This window comes from Oncorhynchus tshawytscha, linkage group LG32, assembly GCF_018296145.1.
Source record: "Oncorhynchus tshawytscha isolate Ot180627B linkage group LG32, Otsh_v2.0, whole genome shotgun sequence".
NCBI classification, from domain to species: Eukaryota; Metazoa; Chordata; class Actinopteri; order Salmoniformes; family Salmonidae; genus Oncorhynchus; species Oncorhynchus tshawytscha.
The window spans coordinates 4,573,963-4,596,107 of NC_056460.1; the positions used below are offsets into that span (position 1 = coordinate 4,573,963).

At 40.7% G+C, this 22,145-nt stretch overlaps 1 protein-coding gene across 1 annotated transcript in view; it reads right to left on the bottom strand.

The window, feature by feature from the left end:
• LOC112230453 (tau-tubulin kinase 1-like) overlaps positions 1–21,837 on the bottom strand; it is a 46,301-nt gene extending 24,464 nt beyond the window's left edge. The window contains exons 1-10 of the mRNA XM_024396776.2: positions 21,678–21,837; positions 16,582–16,740; positions 14,974–15,121; positions 12,196–12,269; positions 11,011–11,151; positions 8,489–8,593; positions 1,626–1,691; positions 1,248–1,340; positions 628–753; positions 75–229 (exon numbers count right to left, since the gene is read on the bottom strand). Coding sequence (XP_024252544.1) covers positions 75–229; positions 628–753; positions 1,248–1,340; positions 1,626–1,691; positions 8,489–8,593; positions 11,011–11,151; positions 12,196–12,269; positions 14,974–15,121; positions 16,582–16,689 — 1,016 coding nt within the window. The 5' untranslated portion in view covers positions 16,690–16,740; positions 21,678–21,837. The remainder of the gene's footprint in view (positions 1–74; positions 230–627; positions 754–1,247; positions 1,341–1,625; positions 1,692–8,488; positions 8,594–11,010; positions 11,152–12,195; positions 12,270–14,973; positions 15,122–16,581; positions 16,741–21,677) is intronic.
• Positions 21,838–22,145: the final 308 nt, after the last annotated feature.

Here is a 22,145-nt window from a genome sequence, read left to right on the forward strand (position 1 = left end):
CAGAAAGTTGTCCTGCAGTGTAAAATTGTGGACTTTCCTTTTAATCCTAATGGTAAATATATCAGGGTCCTTACCCCACCATGGCGACGGTGGGCCGTGTGTTGTGCTGTGGTTGGGTGGAGGCGCTTGTTGACTGTGTGGAGTCTGTCCCTCCTTTCTCCCAATCAAACGGCTCATTTTCCGTGATGATGCGCTCCTTCATGCTGTTCTCAAACACCGACATCAGCAGCTGGGAAATAAAGGAAATTTGACTTTGGCTACATCCCAAATGACACCCTAATCTTTAAATAGACCCTTTCCCTTGACCAGAACAGCAGCCGGCCAAATAGAAAACAACTCCAAATTAGACTCTGGTTGTGTCCAAACGGCACCCTACTTCCTTTATATTGGTCAAAAGTAGTGCAGTATATAAGAAATAGGGTGTCATTTTAGATGCAATTTTGCTATTGGAAATAGCATAGGGAGAACTAGGAAGCATTGATGAAGTCAATATATCAGTTTGTGTGACCATACAAAAAAGTCCCCGGAATAGTGAAATGGTGGCCAGTCAAAAAAAAGAGACGTTTGTTGGAGCATTTCAAAACACTTTCAAAGTACTTTCCTTATTCTCTATACTGCGAAAGGTACCTGATAATCCGGCTTGGTGTAGTAGTCCAGGCCCAATACATGGTCGAGGAAGATATGAAACTCTGACGGCATGTGTTTCAGCAACATCCTATGGTCATATCGCTCTTTAATCTGCCCAACTTGCTCCTGCGCAAAAAAAAAAAACCCAGAATAAAACATGATATATTTGTTTGACTTTATTTAATTGTCATTCAGTAGCTGAACAAACCAGTCTCCCTTCCCCCTCCATTTGCCCATTGCGCCATGTGGCACAAGTGTCCGAAAGCTGATGGAGTGAAAATGATCAAGGGTGTAGGGGCAAATTAGACCATCCTATATGCAACTTCAACGGAGCCAACACACACTGTGATATTTGGTGTTTGCACAATTTCAGACAAAGAATCGAGAAGCGTACAAAATGATATGCCACATGCATTTATTTCTATCTGATTTCGAAGGCAAAATAAATACCTACTAAATTAAATGTTTAATTGTGACTTACATTGTTAAGAGTTTGAAAGATAAGAAGATCCAGAAAGGCTTGTGTTTTGTGTTTCAGCTTGCGTATTATTTGATGATTTGACTTTAACGATTCCCTAGAAATACAGTGGGTCTGTCGTGGACGAGTGAAGGGACTCTACCTTGTCCTTGATTTTCCTCCATGGTAGCTGTCCAACTGCAAACTCCACCAACATGTAAAATAAAGACCATAGGTCATCATGGCGGCCCATTTCCTGGGGAGAGAAAAAATAAAAGTAAAGATTATGAATGATATCCACGCTATATCGTTTCAATTAGTACACTACACCCTTAATAGTGCCAAACCTAAGGTTGCCCCCATAGAGATCCTATTAAATAACTGGAGGGGTTATGTATTGTAAATCCTTATTATATGGTTGCCCGCCACCAATTGACAGTACAACAACATAATTAACAAGTTCTACGTTTATTTCAAAAGAGCAAAATTGGCGGAATACATTTTCCAGCATATACATTTCGACAACATGAACATTGTTTACTTTGTTTTTATGTGCGTTGACTGAGGCATATCGGACAGTTCCTCGAAAACCTGCAACAGTTCTCGGCTGAAAGGAAATAAAACAGTATTAGTGACGGACGAATATCAAGATGCATATACAACGTCTTAGAAAAGGAACATTCTAACACATCTTCCTTCTAGGTTTATCCCTACTGTTCACTGGTTGGTTTTAAAAAACAAACTATTCCTATCTAAATGTTTACTTAAATGTGAAGTAAATAATAAGGACAACAAATGGAATAAAATAAATGACTGATAACGATTTACATTTACACTAGACTAGCATTCATCCCACATCCGTTAGCGCCAAGTAAACATGACACAACAGCTACATAGAGGCTACATGCAATACAAACCATCTTAAGACCCAAAAGCCATCGAATGTTGAAAATGCTATATTTGACCCTGACTATTCGATCTGACATGCACCATAAGATGCCGAAGTCAAATATAGGTAATATCAATGCTTTTGTTGCCAGCATTTAGTGCCGTAGAGGAGTTATGAATGCTTAATGTAAACACAGTGAATCTAAATTGTAAAAATAAAAGCTAAATAATAAAGTAGACAGAAACATAAGTGAGGGGTCACACCTTTAATCTGTACACTAATCCTACTAAAAGCTCATGAATGCATATCTGTGTGTTCGGCTCAGTAAGCGACTTGGGTAAAACCATAATGGTATTATAACGTAGTTGAGCTAAATTCCATTTTAATCCAGTCAATATCAATAATTAATATTCAATGAACTTGAATTAAAATATTTCAATAACTCCTTTAACTAATTTCCTATACTGACAATCTGAAAATTGAATTGCGCCTCTCTAGTTGAGTAACTCAATCTCTTGTATTTGGCTTGGGATGGCAGTATCAGTGGTGCAGAACACACTGTTCGTTCTCACATTACCCTCGCAGTTTACTGGTGACATGACCTTAGCTCCGAGGGGAGCAGACTGAACGCTCACGGTCGAGTTCCACGGTCATTTCTCGAAACACTGAGTACTGAGCCCTCAGAGGTAGACACCGGAGCTGCATCCCGAATAGTACTATTTGGGATGCTCTCATCTGGTTATTGCAGAGAGAGGCTGCCTGTATGTCAGTCCTGTTAGAAACAGGAGAAACTTCCACATTGCTCTAACTTACACTTAGATATTCTGTTGCTTTCAAGTTTGTTGCTTTCAACTGCGTATGCATCAGAATTAGGACCCTGCTCTGACACATTGCTAAAACCTAAAAGAAACAGAATATCTAAGTGTAAGTTAGAGAGTGAGAAATAATGTACAAATATCTCACATCCGAATGTGGCTCTAATATTATTGCTATGTAGATAGATCCACTTATAGCTGTTGCTATATAAAATAGCTGCAAGCAACAATAAGGGGGTCCTAGCAATAGAAACACCATCACTTGGTTAGTTATTGATATAAGTATAACAGAAAGGTCGAAGGTGGGTGTCCTTAGTGTGACCCCTCTGCTATGAGGAGAACAGAAAGCTTGGTGACCACACTCACGTCACTCTGTCATCATGCACATGACAGCCATGGCGGAGCAAGGATCTGATGGAGAAACGGGTTGGAGCATGCACTTCAAAATCAAATATCCAAAGGAACTGTAAAACACAAAACAAAGGCAAGCACTGAAACAAAAGGAATTAATAAACGTAAGGAAATGTAACAGAAATAGGCACACATCACATCACATCACATCACATCACAAAAAGTGACAATTATACATAGTAATGGCAGTAACTTGTCAAACATTTTCTATTGGCTTGTATGTAATAGAGAGAAGTATATACTTAACGAGTTGATAATAAGCAATGTCCTTGCTCACCATCAATGGCCACAATTCTGTCTGAAATATTAACATTTTTGTCAACGTGTTTCAACTTCCTGTAACAACCACATTCTGGCTTACAACATCACACATTCAGAAAATGTGTCAGTTTGATTTGTGGGAACTGCTGGTGAGTGGGGATCTTACTTTTTTCAACTGGCTGTTTTCAAGTTTCAAATCCCATTTTTTCACCTACTGTAGGTCTGAAAGTGGATTGAGTGGCATCCTATCCAAGAGGCAATAATGTGCATGAAACAGCCTTAATAATACCCATATAATGGTGTTATATAATCTGTAATAACAGAATATTACAAGTTAAAAGCCCCAGAACATGATAGACGTAATACGTATTAGGGCGGTTTCCCAGACACAGATTAGGCCTAGTCTTGAACTAAGACGCACTAGTGAATGTGTTTTAGTCTAGAAATAGACTTCATCTGATTACACATAAAACTCCCTGAAAAGTGGCCTAATCCTGCAGCATTACATACTCAAAATAGTAAACCAGCTTCAATCAAATATAAGTGTGTTAAAGCCATACATTTTGGCAGCTGATATGTAATTTTACAGATGCCTCAAGATAAAGCTAACTTTGAAAGCATTTTTTTCCAGCAGCGCCTGATATATTTTAAATGTAGCCTTTTTTTAACTGGGCAAGTCAGTTAAGAACATATTCTTATTTACAATGACGGCCTATCCCGGGCCAAACCCGGTCAACGCTGGGCCAATTGTGCGCCGCCCTATGGGACTCCCAATCACGGCGGATATGATACATCCTGGATTCGAACCAGGGACTGTAAGTGACACCTCTTGCATTGAGATGCAGTGCCTTAGACCGCTGCGCCACTTGAGAACCCCAATATGTCAATATATGAATATGAAAATGTCCCAAGAGTTTACAAAACCCATCAACATTTAACATGCATGCCAAAATCTCTACATAAATAATATTTTCCACCTCTCAAAAGAAGTCATGGAAAACAAGATTTCTTATAAAACGCCTGATGCGTGCCACGAGAGGAAAAATAGCTCTGCTATTTATTACCCACAATGATTTATTCAGTTATCAGGGAGGGAAAGTGAGGGAGGATCCTTCTTCATTGCAGAGAGAACACTAGTGTTTAGCAGCTGATAGGTCTTTCACTGCACAAGCACTGAATGCCAATGGCTGAGTGCTAACAAATATGCTTTTTGGCTAATGGCTGGGGGCTAACAGCTACATGCTAACAAAAATGCTTTGTGGCTAATGGCTAAGGGGCTGACATAGTGGCAAGGTGAAGGACATTTGGACAGGGGAGGCCCCTGACACTTGCTTCTCTGGAGACCTGGCTGCCTAGGGGTAGGGGAGAGGCATACACTGCTAATGGTCAGGGACTGGGGGAAGAGGGAGATGAAGAGAGGGAGGGCAGATGGAATGAAAGAGGGAGAGGGAATGAGGAGGAGGGAGAGAGAGGGAGGGAAGCAGGGGTAAAGAACGAGAGAGACATGGAAGCAGGAGGAGTTAAATAAAATGAGATGGAGAGACAAACAGGCAGGGAGAGAGGTAGACAGAAAGAGGGAGAAGCAAATGGGAGAGAAAAAAGGAGGGATAACGATAGAGAGAGAGGGAGCCAGAGCCTCACATTCATCACAAATCAATGAGCTGAAGCTGACTCAGCTGTACTGGCTAGAAGGGCAAAAAAATCAGAGAGCAAGAGAAGGGAAAAAGGAGAAGGGAAGCGAGAGGCGATGCCATAGCCCACTGACGCATGCAAAAGCAAATTAAATCTCACACTGCTGCACTCACAGAGCTCTGAATGCAGAGAGAGAGAGGGGGGGGCTGCTGCATGAGGACACAGAGTGTTCGGGCCAGAGATATGAGAGGAGAGGGGAGATGTAGAGAGAAATAGAGGAGAGCAGATAGTGACTGAGTCAAAGAGATGAGAGGAGAGAAATAGAGAGATGGAGGAGAGTAGGAGAGTGGAGGGAAGGGGGAGAGCGGTGCCTAAGAGATGGGAGGCAAAAGAAGGGGAGAGCAATGGAAAGAGTGGATGGAAAGGGAGAGGAGCCGAAAGAGAAATGGAGTGGATGAGAGAAATGAATAAGAGGCAAGCGGGGAAAGGAGAGAAGATACTTGAGAGAGTCTATTTAAAATGAGGGGAGAGGAGAAGAGGAAATGAGGGAGGAAAAGGAGAGAGATAAAGGGGGAGAATAGTCCAGGGGAGAGAAGGAAAAATGCATAAGCAATTGATGAGAGGGAGAAGAAAGGAGAGGAGGTGAAAGTGCTAGAAGAGATTAAGGGAGATAAAAGGATAGGGAGAAGAGGAAATGACAGGATGGAAGTGGAGGAGAAGAAGAAGATCAAAGAAGGGAAGAAGTGGAGAGATTGAAAATGCAGTCAATAAATCAAATCAAATTTGATTTGTCACATTCGCCGAATACAACAGGTGTTGTATTGTGTACACCTTACAGTGAAATGCTTACTTACAAGCCCTTAACTAACACTTTGGATACCTCTCTCTTGGATGAAGGTATGTGTAGAGACAGAGACAAACAGTGTGCTGGTAGGAGGATGGGGAGGTTAGTCCTTCTTCGGCTTAGTTCTGGTCGCATAAGACTTTGATTAGCACGTACAGTTGAAGTCGGAAGTTTACATACACTTAGGTTGGAGTCATTAAAACTCGTTTTTCAACCACTCCACAAATGTCTTGTTAACTTGTTGGCAAGTCGGTTAGGACATCTACTTTGTGCATGACACAAGTCATTTTTCCAACAATTGTTTACAGAAAGATCACGTATAATTCACTGTATCACAATTCCAGTGGGAAAGCAGTTTACATACACTAAGTTGACTGTGCCTTTAAACAGCTTGGAACATTCCAGAAAATGATGTCATGGCTTTAGAAGCTTCTGATATGCTTATTAGCATAATTTGAGTCTGTGGATGCTGTGGATGCATTTCAAGGTCTACCTTAAAACTCAGTGCCAAAATGGGAAAATCTAAAGAAATCAGCCAAGACCTCAGAAGAAAATTGTAGACCCCCACAAGTCTGGTTCATCCTTGGGAGCAATTTTCAAACGCCTGAAGGTACCACGTTCATCTGTACAAACAATAGTACGCAAGTATAAACACCATGGGACCACACAGCCGTCATACCGCTCAGGAAGGGGATGCGTTCTGTCTCCTAGAGATGAACGTACTTTGATGCGAAAATGCAAATCAATCCCAAAACAACAGCAAAGGTTCTTGTGAAGATGCTGGAGGAAACAGGTATAAAAGTATCTATATCCACAGTAAAACGAGTCCTATATCGACATAACCTGGAAGGCAGCTCAGCAAGGAAGAAGCCACAGCTCCAAAACCGCCATAAAAAAAGTCAGACTACGATTTGCAACTGCACATGGGGACACAGATCGTACTTTTGGGAATAATGTCCTCTGATCTGATGAAACAAAAATATAACTGTTTGGCCATAATGACCATCGTTATGTTTGGAGGAAAAAGGGGGAGGTTTGCAAGCCAAAGAACACCATCCCAACCATGAAGCACGGGGGTGGCAGCATCATGTTGTGGGGTGCTTTGCTGCAGGAGGGACTGGTGCACCTCACAAAATAGATGGCATCATGAGTCAGGAAAATTATGTGGATATATTGAAGCAACATCTCAAGACATCAGTCAGGAAGTTAAAGCTTGGTCGCAAATGGGTCTTCCAAATGGACAATGACCCCAAGCATACTTCCAAAGTTGTGGCAAAATGGCTTAAGACAAAGTCAACGTATTGGAGTGGCCATCACAAAGCCCTGACCTCAATCCTATAGAAATTTTGTGGGCAGAACTGAAAAAGTGTGTGCGAGGAAGGAGGACTCAGTTACACCAGCTCTGTCAGGAGGAATGGGTCAAAATTCACCCAATTTATTGTGGGAAGCTTGTAGAAGGCTAAAAGAAACGTTTGACCCAAGTTAAACAACTTAAAGGCAATGCTACCAAATACTAATGATTGTATGTAAACTTCTGACCCACTGGGAATGTGATGAAAGAAATAAAAGCTTAAATAAATCATTCTCTCTACTATTATTCTGACATTTCACATTCTTAAAATAAAGTGGTGATCCTAACTGACCTAAGACGGGGCATTTTTACTAGGATTAAATGTCAGGAATTGTGAAAAACTGAGTTTAAATGTATTTGGCTAAGGTGTATGTAAACTTCTGACTTCAACTGTAAACTAACTTCAAAGGCTTTCTATAATGGTTAGTTAGCTTGGAGGAAGGATTTAGTGTTGTGTGCGTTGCGTCTGTGCACTTAGCTAACTGCTATCCCATAGCCTACAGTACATTGCACATGAAGTGTGGCTGGCTGAAGAAAATGCCCCAACATGTTCTCATGCTATCTGATTGGCTCAAAGTCAAGTTGTTGGCCACTGACAAGCGTTGCTTCGGTTCGTCGAAACCGTGTCAGCACATAGCAGGTAACTCTTTTGTTCTAGCAAGAGAAGGAACAGCCTCCCACTGTGATAAGTACCTATCGACAGTCTTCGGCAATCAGATTCTCAGTGTGTTACATACTTTAGGGTGGGTGACGTCATTGATCCTGACCCACCATTTGGGGAACACTGGGTGCGTCGTAGGTCTGTCGCGCTGCACATTGCAGAACATGGATATATCGTATTACCGTTTGCCTTTTAGATCATAATAAATGGACAGGGGTACCTGATCCTAGATCAGCACTCCTACTCTGAGATGGTTTATAAATACAAGCCTAGACCTGCTAATCTGTGCAGCCTCACCATTGCAATAAAGATGACCTGGAATTTATCCACGAGCTGGATATTATTCTAATAACATCACAATAACATTTAAGTGGGCGACAGGTAGCCTAGTGGTTAGAGTGTTGGGCCAGTAACTTAAATGTTGCTGGTTCGAATCCCCAAGGCACTTAACCCTAATGGATAAGAGTATCTGCTAAAATGTAAATATTAATCAAATTTTTTAGGACAAACCAAAGCAAAGGAACAGAAGAGGAGACTTACAGGGCGGACTTCTCCAGTGGTATTGGTGTACTGCCGCGCGAGGCCGAAGTCTAACATGTAACACTTCCTTAAGGTTGAAGGCAGCCTTCCCATGGCGAAATTTGACTGCAGAGAAAACACATGATTATACAATGCATTATAGATATGGTCTGGTGGCTCATATGGTAAGAGTGTGGGGCTACTGTAGCAACACCAAAGAACCATCACAGTGCCATTAGTGTTAGCCAGGAGAGACGCTTGTTCTTCTTAGGGCTGCAATCCAGTTAACGGGATGATATGACAACAGCCAGTGAAAGTGCAGGGCGCCAAATTCAAAACAACAGAAATCTCATAATTAAAATTCCTCAAACATACATGTATCTTATACCGTTTTAAAGGTAATTGTCACGCCCTGGTCTAAGTATTTTGTGTTTTTCTTCATGTATTGGGTCAGGCCAGGGTGTGGCATGGGGTTTTTGTATTGTGGTGTGTTTTGTCTTGGGGTTTTGGTGTGTGTGTATTGGGATTGTAGCTAGTGGGGTTATCTAGCAAGGTCTATGGCTGTCTGGAGTGGTTCTCAATCAGAGGCAGGTGTTTATCGTTGTCTCTGATTGGGAACCATATTTAGGCAGCCATATTCTTTGAGTTTGTCGTGGGTGATTGTCCTTAGTGTCTTTGTTCCTGTCGCTGTGTTAGTTGACACAAGTATAGGCTGTTTCGGTTTTCGTTACGTTTATTGTTTTGTAGTGTTTTGTGTGTATTCGTGTTACGTTTGTTTGATTAAACATGGATCGCAATCTACACGCTGCATTTTGGTCCGACTCTCCTTCACACCTAGAAAACCGTAACAGTAATCTTGTTGTTAATCCCACCACAGTGTCCAATTTCAAATAGGCTTTACAGCGAAAGCACCACAAACGATTATGTTAGGTGACCACCAACTCACAGAAAAACCCAGCCATTTTTCCAGCCAAAGAGAGGCGTCACAAAAAGCACAAATAGAGATAAAATTAATCACTAACCTTTGATGATCTTCGTCAGATTACACTCATAGGACTTCATGTTACACACCACATGTATGTTTTTTATATTTATATTAAAAAAATCTGAGTTTACATTGGCGCGTTACATTCACTAGTTCCAAAAACATCCAGTGATTTTGCATAGCCACATCAATTCAACAGAAATACTCATCATAAATGTAGATGAAAATACACGTGGAATTATAGATATACCTCTCCTTAATGCAACCTCTGTGTTAGATTTTTTTTTTAAATTACAGAAAAAGAAAACCATGCAATAATCTGAGACGGCGTTCAGAAAATAAATAAAATTATCCGCCATGTTGGAGTCAACAGAAATCACATTATAAATATTCCCTTACCTTTGATGATCTTCATCAGAATGCACTCCCAGGAATTCTAGTTCCACAATAAATGCTTGATATGTTCGATAATGTCCATTATTTATGTCCAAGTAGCTACTTTTGTTAGGGCTTAGGTATACAAATCCAACGCTCGTGCAGGTCCATCCGAACCTCGGACGAAAACTTCAAAAAGTTATATTACAGGTCGAAGAAACTTGTCAAACTAAATATAGAATCAATCTTTAGGGTGTTGTTATCATAAATCTTCAATAAAGTTCCAACCGGAGAATTCCTTTGTGTGTAGAGAAGCCATGTAACGCAGGTCGCTATCATGTGCCTGGCTCTCTGCCAGACACCTGGCTCATTCAGCTCCCATTCAGGCCCACAACACAGTAGAAGCCTCATTCAAGTTTCTAAAGATGGTGGAAGCCCTAGGAAGTGCAACTTCATCCATATCCCACTGTGAGTTCAATAGGGGCTGGGTTGAAAATCGACCAACCTCAGATTTCTCACTTCCTGTTTGGATTTCTTCTCAGGTGTTTGCTTGCCATATGAGTTCTGTTATACTTACAGACATCATTCAAACAGTTTTAGAAACTTCAGTGTGTTCTATCCAATACTAATAATAATATGCATATATTAGCAACTGAGACTGAGGAGCAGGCCGTTTACTCTGGGCACCTCTGGGCTCCTTTCATCCAAGCTACTCAATACTGCCCCTGCAGCCATAAGAAGTTTTAAGGGATGGGGCATTGTTTGATGAAACATCAGTTATAAGACCATCTAATATGCCACAGATAGCCATTGTGCCCATGAGCAAAGAACTTAACCCCTAACTTGCTCCAGAGGTACAGGTTACTTTAGGGAAAGCTCACCCCAATCCTGGGGGCGTGTGTGTGGTGTCTGGGATTGGGAATGAAACGAACCGATGGCAAAAATACACATTTCCGTTTTGATGGACAACACAGATGCAGTCTTTTTTTCCACATGCGTCATGGCACAGCACAGCATGCCACAGCATTATGGAAGGTTATCAGTGCCAATTCTAAAATGCAATGGTTAATTGGAATGCGAAAATGACATAATTTGCATTTAAGCATTGTTTTTTAGAATTAGCACTGATAACCCTTCATAAAGCTGAGGCATGCTGTGCCATGATGTTATGTATGATACGTACCGGTTTGATATCTCGATGCAAGAAGCCAACAGAGTGGATGGCCTCTATAGACTCCAGGATCTGTTTCCCCAGGCGGAGTGTGGTGCTCATGGTGAAGGTCCCCCGAGGCTGGCTCCTCCTCAAGTCCGCCAAATTGCGTCCCTGCTCCACCCCCCAAAACAAAACAACGCTCTGGGGTGAAGTTCCCTCTAGGTACAGATCTAGAATCAGCTTCCCTCCCCCAATCCTAAACCTAACCTTTGGTGGGGAAAATACAAATCTGACACAAAAATCAGCATTTGGGGCCACTTCACCCTACTCCAGAAAACCAACCATACGTAACAAAAAATGTTTTTTTGCAAAATAACACATTTATTTCTTACCGGTACGGTACACCCAATTGCCTAGGTGTGATCATAGAATTACATATAGAATCCTTATTCATTTCATAAATGATATCTGTGGGCCTAGTAGCCTACGCCTAGTAAAGATTTGTCACATCACTTTTTACATACAATACCTTTGAATACAGGCGGCAGGTGAGTTTCAAGTTTGGGGAAGCAAATTTGACCCATAAACATGCACCTTTATAATGATTAGATTTAGGCCAATAATAGAACTCAATCCCTGTTCACAGAATATAGACTGTTCAATGCAGCTCGTAGTGGCGTAGAGTAGGCCTGGGCTACAAATACAAGATCGTATTTTTAAATATTCCGATATGCCTGGCTGGGTCTCTCTGCTTTTCCCTGACACAAATCAACAATCATCTATTTGTTTGTATTCAAAGTCATACAGTATCAAACGTTTGGTCATGATGGATTTTTACACCCAAGTACCATGAAATAACAGCTTTATAGGCTGTGTCTCAATCGACAATGGATTGGATTGACTCTCCATAATATACTTTCATATTATAAAAGGCTGACAATGCTATGCTGGATCATGTGACATAATGGCATTTGAATTACTATCCTTCGTCAGTATGTGCTTTGTCAGCCTCTAACCAGCCGCTGCTTATGAATATTTTTTTCAGTTAATATGGCCTATTTGCCAAGACATCATATTTCACGATGCCTTATGCAAGCTTTAGAAATTGCACTTCCTCAGAAAAACGTGTTTTTGTTGAATTGTGGTCAGATTCTCACAGAATGCATTTTGGGGATGGTGGTCAATATTTATTAAAAGCAAAGGTCAGCTTCTTACCTGAAGTTGCATGACCACGTAGTTGAATTTGTCATTTCTCCCACAGCCAATAAACTTGCAAACATGGTTTTTACCTAAACAAAGAAGGTCTTTTTTTAAGAATCATAGTTCAAAGATGCATATGCCAAAATATTCCATATCACTTCAACTTGATGATTGGTTTTCATTGGTTACACCAGGGAGATGAGAGTGGTGACAGGGCCTAGGTAAGATCCAATTCAAATTCCCAATCAATCAATGAAAATACAGCAGAACCACTCATGTTGACACTCAAAGGGCTGAAGAAAGGATAAAGCCATATTTTCTTTCCAGGTTTTCTTCCCGGCAACACCTGTCTTAGGACTGTTCTTTTCAGAACTTCTTTCTCTAGGACATGGCCTTGTGTTAAATATTCTATAAAAGATCACTTTAGATAAAATACTGGCAGACAAATAAAACTGGACAAATTCATGAGCTGGCCAGTCCATGTTTCCTGGTCTTCCTTTTCTTCACAGTTAATCCCAATTAAGGTCAGTTGGGCATGAATCATTGTTATTCATCATGCACCATTAGTCTCTTTGATGGAGCACCCTGTTAATGTGACTTAGTACCGAACATTTTGGAATCTCAGACTCTAAAAAAATTCTGAGGGTACTTCAGATTGTTTGATATTCCTTAAAAGGTAGAGTCTGTAATATGACATCATTATACACCAAAGGGTGTTGTCCTGCTTACAACAACAGCATTGGCAAGTCCTGATATGGGCATGCTGGGAAGAGCCAATAGTAGCAGTCTAAGCAGATTTGAATTTGTTTGTTGTTTCGCTCATCTACGTTTCGTGATGTCACATTGCAGTCTCTTCCTTTAATATGTACATAGAAATACCAACACACACACACACAAGCTTCTTCAAAGACATAGTACATGTTGCAAACCGATCATGAGTCCTCATCACAATATGAGGGACAAATTTACTTCGAAAGCTGTCACACGTCAGTTACAGCGTGTGACTGTCACCCACAGCTTTCGAGGTAACTTTTTTCCTCATATTGTGATGATGACTCGTAGCCAAAGTGAGTCACTTGTTACCCTGGCACATTGACGTGCATACTCCAGGAGGAGAGAGTTGCTCTCCTTCTATGTGCCACGTGATCGCCATCACGTCTAACATGTTACTGCTGCCCATGCAAAAAACGTGCTGTGAGTCACAACATTTAATCTACATAAAAACATATGGAGGGACCCATTATGGCAGAATTAAAGGAATAGCCTAAGCCAAAAGACGTGCTCTAGTTTGTTCACTGTTTTGGAAATACTGTTGGGACCATGCAATCAAGCATCAATAAAGTACTGTTAGGATGCATGTTTGGAAAAATGTTTTGTAAGAAATTTGATTGTTGGGACCTCTACTTCCTACTGACATACGTATAACCAAAAACAAGCAACACTATATTGCTTATTTTCCAGGCACATTTTTAAGGGCCTTTTTTAAAATCATGAGTGGAGTATTTTTCACAGCTATGTCATAATGGCCTTGTAGACATTTTACCTACACTATACTTCAAGGAGATCAGAGGCCCCTTAATCAATACACAACATGAGCAATGATGTTGAGTAGTTTACTAGGTTACCTATTGATTCATAAGGTCTAAGCTATTCTTAGCCACTCTTCCGTGAAGCTACTATGGGTGTAGTAAGCAAGAGAGACATCGGTTTCCACATTTGCTTGAACCTCAAGCAAAAGATTCAAGGGCCATAATTCAAACAGCACACCAAAATGCAAAAAACGAAACAGATATGCTTAAATAGTGCATCGTGAACCACTAAATAAGGCCAGGAGGAAGAGAAGGTTCCATTAAATAAGCTTAGTGCATGGCAGACAGAGCTAATGTTTGCTCTCCCTAGCCACTTGGACTAAAGCTCTATTTAATTTTTTTACTAGGCAAGTCAGTTAAGAACAAATTCTTATTTTCAATGACAGCCTAGGAACAGTGGGTTAACTGCCTGTTCAGGGGCTGAACGACAGATTTTGTACCTTGTCAGCTTGGGGATTTGAACATACAACCTTTCGGTTACTAGTCCAATGCTCTAACCACTAGGCTACCCTGCCGCCTCTATTCAAAGTCCACAGCCACCGAGTCACAATAGTCTGGCGGCCCATTATTACATATTTACGAAACTAATGTAATTGGCTGTTTATTAGGTTACATATTCTGTCACAGTAGACTGCATGGCTCTGCAGCTTTTAACTCTGTAGGATGCTTATGGGTGTACATGACAATGTGAGAGGAAATTCTGATTCCTTTTGACAGGATGTCTCAAAGGACACCCAAAGCACTAACACTTTACCTGGTTTTACTGTCCTGAAACCTATGCTGTGCTGTCACGAGGAGAGGTTATTCCACTTTCACTAGACTGTCATGAGTATGACATAGCAGATTTTATAGCCAATCATAAGTGCAGTCTTAAGCAGTATTGATGTAACACATTTATCTTACACAGGAAAGATAAACGTTCTTACTTGACTATGCACTGTAGCTGACACAAACTTTATATATTTGTCTGTCATGACTACAACAAAGTATACTGACACGTGGTGTCAGCGGTGGGATCTGGGTTCAAGTCAAGTGACATCAACAAAGAATGCCATTTATTGAATTTATGAACGGCTGAGCAGCACCTTCATACTCATTGACTAAGCCGAACGGTAAACACAGAATGGTAACCGCAGTGGCACCACCAGGCTCATTGACAAAACTAGCAGAAAGGTCCAAAATAGCCACTGCAGTGGGCCCTTACCCTGCAGTTTCTTCAGGACTGCCACCTCCATCTTCAGGACCTGTTTGGGCTGCTGGGCCGACTCCACCTTCAATGCCACGTTCTCCCGAGTCAACAGGTCCAGAGCTTCGTAAATCTCCCCAAAACCTCCCCCTCCGATTTTCTTCAGCTAGAAAGGTGTTGAGGATAAAAAGTGTACTAAACAACATTCTTCTAGTGCTGTTAGAATGCTGGCTTATACTGTACTGTACTGTAAAGAAGCTCAACTTAACAAAACTTTCGCATGACAAACACCAGTTTTGATGGAAGAGTGCAGAGAGGTTAGCCTGTTCCCAGATCTGTTTGTGCTGTCTTGCCAACTCCTATGGTCATTGTCATTGTTTGGCATGACAACGACCAAAATTAGTTGGCAAGACAGCACAAACTGATCTGGGACCAGGTGATAGAGAGGTGTGTCTTATTGATCAAACAGTAATTGAGTGAATTCATTTTTGCTAGATAGTTGCCCTCCTTCGTCCCACCCCTCTTTCTCCAGCCCCACTTCCTCAACTCCTCTATTGCATTTTTTTTCTTTATTTCACCAAGTACTTAAGTGCTTTGAACAACCCTATTATCCGTTTATGGCTTGATCATGACAGCCAAGTGCCGAAGACAAATATTAACCAGCCATGTGCAAACACACTCTACTTTCTTCCTCAGCTCTTTGGCCTAGGGATCTGTCGCTCCGTGATTGGTTCTGACAGGGTCGTCTAAGTGATCACCATCAGAAGCACAGTAACTGTTACGCAATCACCGAATGCGTGGCGCTGCGTATACGATACCATTATTAAAGGGGCAGAAGTAACCCCAAAAGTTTGTCAGATACCATTAAAGGGACATTTGACAAAAAATACAAAGTTTGTTCAATGATTTAACAATTCTACATTCTGTTCTTGTCATGTCTGCTCCTGCTCCTCCCCTCCGGCGTATGACGTCGCCAGAGTACTAACCACCGGTCCTGGGATTCATCATCAAGCACAACTGACACTCATCATTAAGCGCACCTGTTAATCATTATGATTCACACCTAGACTCCATTACCTTCATCATTTCCTCCCCTTTATATGTCACTCTCCCATGTTCGCTCACCAGTTGGTATTGTTCTTGTGTATCGGCGTTCTGCCTTATGTTGGTGTCGTGTTATTGGTTTTGTTGTTTTATTTAAACATTTCACCTGCACCCGACTCACTGCCCCATCATTACAGTTCTGAAGATCCAGGAGTAGAGTTAAGGACAAAATGTTGAGGTCCCAAATGGACGGGAATAAATGCTGCTGTGAATGAGTTACAATCTTTCCCATTCAGGCTGGATTGAGGCCTGCATCATTCTGTAATCTGCTTGACGTAAAGGTATGACAACACCTGACAAACGGATTTGAGATTTATCTGCTCAACTTCAAGGTATGAAAACACAGATTTTCGAGTACACTATCCCTTTAATTCTGGTGAGACACAGAGAACCTTGGTGATGGGGAGTCAAATCTGTGTGTGTTGAAGGTAATCTTGTAATTAGCCCCTTAGGGGAAACACTGATATAGAGAGACCATACCAAGACAAAACCACAACTAGATCAACTATGTAGCATACTCACCACTTTCCATCGGTCCTTGACCATGCAGTTAGGCGGCAGTATGTCTGCCGTCTCCCCAGCCCCATTCATGTTGGCGTGGTCCTGGAGGCCTGGCACTAGGCACTGCATCTGCCAGCCCGACAGAACGCGGGCAGCTCCCAACTTAAATGAGCCATTTATCTGGAAAAGATTATTCAATAAGACATAAGTCAGTCTTATTCCCTTTCTTTTAACACAATACCCATGAGCAGGCATCACACAGCGCACTCAAAGCAAAAGACAAAAGTCAGGGTTGTCTTATAAAGCCATTCGTTTTGTTAGCTCGGGCCAAAGTGGAGGAGAAAACAAAATGGTATTTTCCGTTATCCGTGCAAATACCCTGGTCATACAGAAAGCTTGCTGGTATTGACGGTTGTAGTTTGACATCTAGATTGTCTTGAAAGAACAAGGGGGACAGACAGTACATACTCTGCAAGTGAACGATGGAAAATAAGGCCTTGGGTATACTGTATGTTGGAGGTACATCAACTACAGCAACTACATATGTCCATGGATACTAAATGTCCTTCATATCTGAATAACATCAAGCCCAATAAGGAGATGCACTTGTGTGTGGCCAATTCAAATTCAAATTTGAAATTACTTTTGGCACTTGAAGCACAGTACATCACTCTGCTTGAGCGCCGAGCTAAGAGTTTTGTACAAAAGCTTGATTATGTAACAATGTATGCCAACAATGTACCTACAATATGTCATTTGTATGTGATACATGGTTTTAGTGACCTCCCACAAAGCGGGACCATAACCATTCTCATAGTCTTGAACACTGCTGTACAACAACAAACTGACAATACATCTATGAAATTCATTGTTAATGATATATTATTTGGCCTCAAATTTCTGCTTGTAAACTCATTTTAGGGGTTAAGAAGACGTCATAACTAGATTACAACCAACTGGTCTCTGTTACAATCAGGTTACAATCAGGTAAAGATGTCCTCTTCATGATGAGATCAAGGCGTCACCAGATAACATCCAGATTCAGCAAAACTTCATTATACAACCACTATACAACCACTATACAACCTGACCATGAGTTCGTTGCAACCAGTTTTGCCTGATGAGATAGACACTTCTTAAATTTAAATTGATCTGTTTTGCAATATCTGGCCAATCGCTGTTAGCCCTCTAAACTATTAGACAGTATTGGTATTGGGTTCGAACCAATATCTATCAACTTTTATTTTCTAGATGCTTATGATTATTCTGGGTAAACAACATCGGGATAAGAGTGATGCATGTAATTAGTACCAAAACCATGCTATTCTGCATGCAGGGCCATGTACTATTAGTTATGCATGCACAGCTCAGCTCCATTGGGGGGGGGTACTTAGTCATGCCTAGGCTGAGGCCAGTAGAGAGACTGTGTGTATTATCTAGCAGATTAGTCCGCTGTGAAAAAGTGACAAAATGCACTAGAAAACATACAATAGGTTTAGACAGAGGGTGTGAGCCTACGAGGGTGGTATTGCCAGTGCTTATGGCTTTAAAGCAAGGTTTGTCAATGCACCTGGGTCGGTTCCCAACATTTGCATTGCTACGGCGGGAAGCATGTGAATGGAGGCTGTGTCATTGAGCGTCAATATGCCAATAACTGGTGGTTATTTCAAGCACTCTCATAAGCACAGCAAGATTACAGGCTGGTAACACTGCAAATGTAGCAAGAACTGAGTCACGTTCAGTAGGCAAATGTTGTGGAACCTTGCAGATAGAAATGTCATGAATAGAGCTTACGTGGCTCCTTATTCTACATGTCAGAGGTGCATGTTCGTTCTACATAACATTTTATATCTGAATGTCCCATAAACATTGCACCATGCTGAAAGCGACCCTAGCACCCTCATCAGACTTGATCTAAAACCCACAAGAGCAGGCAATATTGTAAGTAGTTAAAGTTGAAATACAAAGAGGTTTGTTCAGGGTGCATTTCCTCACTTAGCGTCCTCTACACACTACAGCCATGGAATTGGAATTAATATTTTACTTTAACCTTAAATCATTAAAGGGATAGTTCACCCATTTACAAATCATATTGGTTTCCTTGTCCATAGACTGCTTAAAGGGTAAGGAAATTAATGTAATTTTGTAATTTCAGTGAACTATCCCTTTAAGCTTATTTTATACTTTCAAAAGTATGACTGACTAATAATGAATCAATCGAGATAATTGCTGATCAGCAGCTATAGTGACTGCTCATCATGATGCCACCCTATAAGATCATATAAAGTAGGCTTCATGTTGTATGGTTCAAGATAATATATCATTCTCAGTTTAACTATTATAATGTTATGGCCATCTTGCCAGGTGTTATGAAAGATTATTCTCATGTAGGGAAACACTGCAGGCCTGTTCCCTCCCTTTGGGTGTTGTTCAATAATAATCTTGGAAAATGAAAATCATATTAGCATCACCATAGTTTCATTTTCACTGGGTTGTGATAGTTCAGTGTACAGTTGCCATAGCAAAAAGCAAAACATAGGGGCAGTGCATCAGTGAGGATAGTGAGAGACTCATATCAATTATAACACACAACTAAATGTGTATTTGCTGTCCTATACTAACAATAGTGTGAGGGGATCTACTTTGCAAAAAGCCAAGGGGTTGCAAATCAAGTTTCCCAGAACTATGAAATCATGAAATTTCCTTGAAATCCGCGAAGGAAGCCGCGACAGCCATTTGTGTTCAAACTGGTGGGTAAAAGTGCAGCCGCATTTCCAAGGGAACTTTGAAGAACACATGAACCTCTCACCATATTTACAACCTCTTCAAAAACCTTACGTCTGAGAAAAAATCCTGAACTTGGCCAATTTAGTCGATGCCAAAACACTCCTTTGTAAGCCTACAAGGCAAAATAAAAAAATACAAATACAAAGAGGTTTGTTACAACTGCCTCCACAACCAAATCAATGATGTTTAGAGATATTTCGATATATAAATAATATTTATGAGAATGACAGTTTAATTTGAAGGAGTAGATAATGAAATAATGACAAGTAATAGTATAATGGACAACAATACACACAAGCCATATAATGCAATCATTTAGCATAACATTCATTTAAGACGATGATTAGAACCACGAGCCAATCTTTTTACAATATATGAATTACTTTACAGGTCCCAGGTCTATATTTGGCAGTATAAATGTTGTACATAAGGCCTGATCCAAGCGACTGTTGAATCTGTATCATTAAATGTAACATTGGCAAGTAGAAATTTGGAACAATTAAACAAATCTGACATCTCATCCTAAAGTATTTTACAATAGCCAAACAATTAGACAAATATTTAGCCTTACTCTTTAAGCACAAACTGTAATAGTATGTTTCTAATGAGTTGAATTGATACTGCTTGATGGGCTATAAGCAAATGCACGCTCCACTGAGTGTGTGCTATAACTCCGTAGACCTATCTGCTACTAAGGCAACTAACTAACGGTTCAACATTAACAAAATACAGGCAGAGATAGTTTGATTTAGTCAATAACCAATACCAACAAAGGGTCAGGTTAAGTAGTGCACAAGCAGTATTTTTTTTAAACTAATGGGCCGAACTGATGCTTTCAATATAGTTACATAAACAGCTATAGCCCTATCAAACAATAATTAAACGTAACTTTTTGCTAAATGTCAGGACAACATTTCTGTCCATTTAGGGCTCAAGAACAGTCCCAGAGGCAAAAGTCATATATAGTCTCTTTAATAAAGCACCCAGGAAGTCCTATTCATGTCCGATAGGCCTAGGCCAACTGATATCTATATTATGTAAAGGGTATTAGCCAAACAGATGTCATGAAGAATATTACCTGGCGCAGAGACGGCACGTTAGTCTTTTCCGTCTTTTTGGAATCTTCATTTGGGATTTTAAGGTGGCTGAAGACTTCTGACAAACAGTAGCCCTACTGCTACAGCTATACACTCAATAATAGCATAATTTCCCCATGTAAGACCAAATCCATTGCGAGAAAGGTCCATATAAACATCTACTCCGATGTCTGACGCTAAACTGAACCGTACTCCTTTGCATTTAGCAGGCAATTATCCCAAGCGAAACCTCCAATAAATTCAATCAAACATATGATTTTCTTACATTGTGTATTGGCCTAACACACACATGTTGTTTTTGTATTTTCTACATTAGTTTGTCAAGTTGTTTAAATTAGAATAAGATCCCATTTCTTCGACAATAAACGTGTCACGCAAGCGGATTCCTATGATTACAAACTGCAGTGTACAGGTACAGCTTTGCATCAATGCACAATTAAAATACATTGTCGACGACTAAAATCCAGGTAAGCAGTGGGTCCAATTCCGATAAACTATTCCGATACAATATGCCTTCTCTTACTAATTGATGTCTCGGTTTAAAATACGGTTATATGCTCTCCAACGCCAAGGCTCTCGATCCATCCCACTTCTCGGTTTTTGTCCGCACTGCAGCGTATACTCATGCTTGACAAGAGACCCACCTATTACTACCGCCTTTATGGCGAGAGGTGGCGCACGACACCCCATAGATATTCTGCAAAAATCACAAAACTTGTACCATTTTACAAATATTATACCCTAATAACAGTCCGTTACTTCTCCTCGAGCGTAATGGACAGAGTTTGTAATTGGACGTCAGCCTTTCTAATCTTCAATAATATTGCATATTTTAATGGAATTGTTTGATATGGGTAGACCTACCACTAAGAAAAATACTACCGAATGCAATGTAGCATATATGAGAGCAAAAACACCGGACTACAATTCCCAATGTGAACCAATCACTGGAAAAGGCCAGCGCCGAACTTCATCATACTAAAATACGCATAATAATAGATATAACTCTAGAATAGCCCATTGGCATTAATGGATTGGGATCAAAATGTTTTTTCTATATTTTAACTACATCTACTGCAATTCAAATCCACATTCCACATTTCTATTCATTAAGACAACTATAATTCCTTAAATCAGCCACCTGGGCCTTCAGTGTACAAACATACGGCGATATTTACATAACCCTTCAAACCTGGGGAATGGAAAAGAGAGGATAGTAGCTTTTCTTTTTACCTAATTCTCTTCAGACGCGATGACATGAAAACCTCGAAGACTTTGAAGAGGCACATTGTTTCGCCTCTACGGTCAAAACCATTGCAGGAGGCTCGCCCCACGTACCACCATTTCTACGGCAGCATCCTCCTCCCTGCCCTCATTCGCGCCCCTAGCATCAGCATCATTTAGCAACCAAAGCGATCGTCCTCTGTGCTTTCCTCAGAGATTTGTGGTATAGGCTACACGGCACATACCGCCACCTACCGAAGTGGAGAAGAACATTTTAGACCTGGATGCACAATTAGGACTATACTTATGTTTTGAAAAAATGAACATGGTGACTTAAAAGTTAGGGAGGATGACGGATGAAAATAATTTTTATAAAAAGCCTTATCTATATAATTTTGGGAGTTTCTCAAAGTAATTCTGAGGAGGACATTTCTCCCACAGATATTTCAGAAAAGGCTTGACTGAGTATACAGCAGC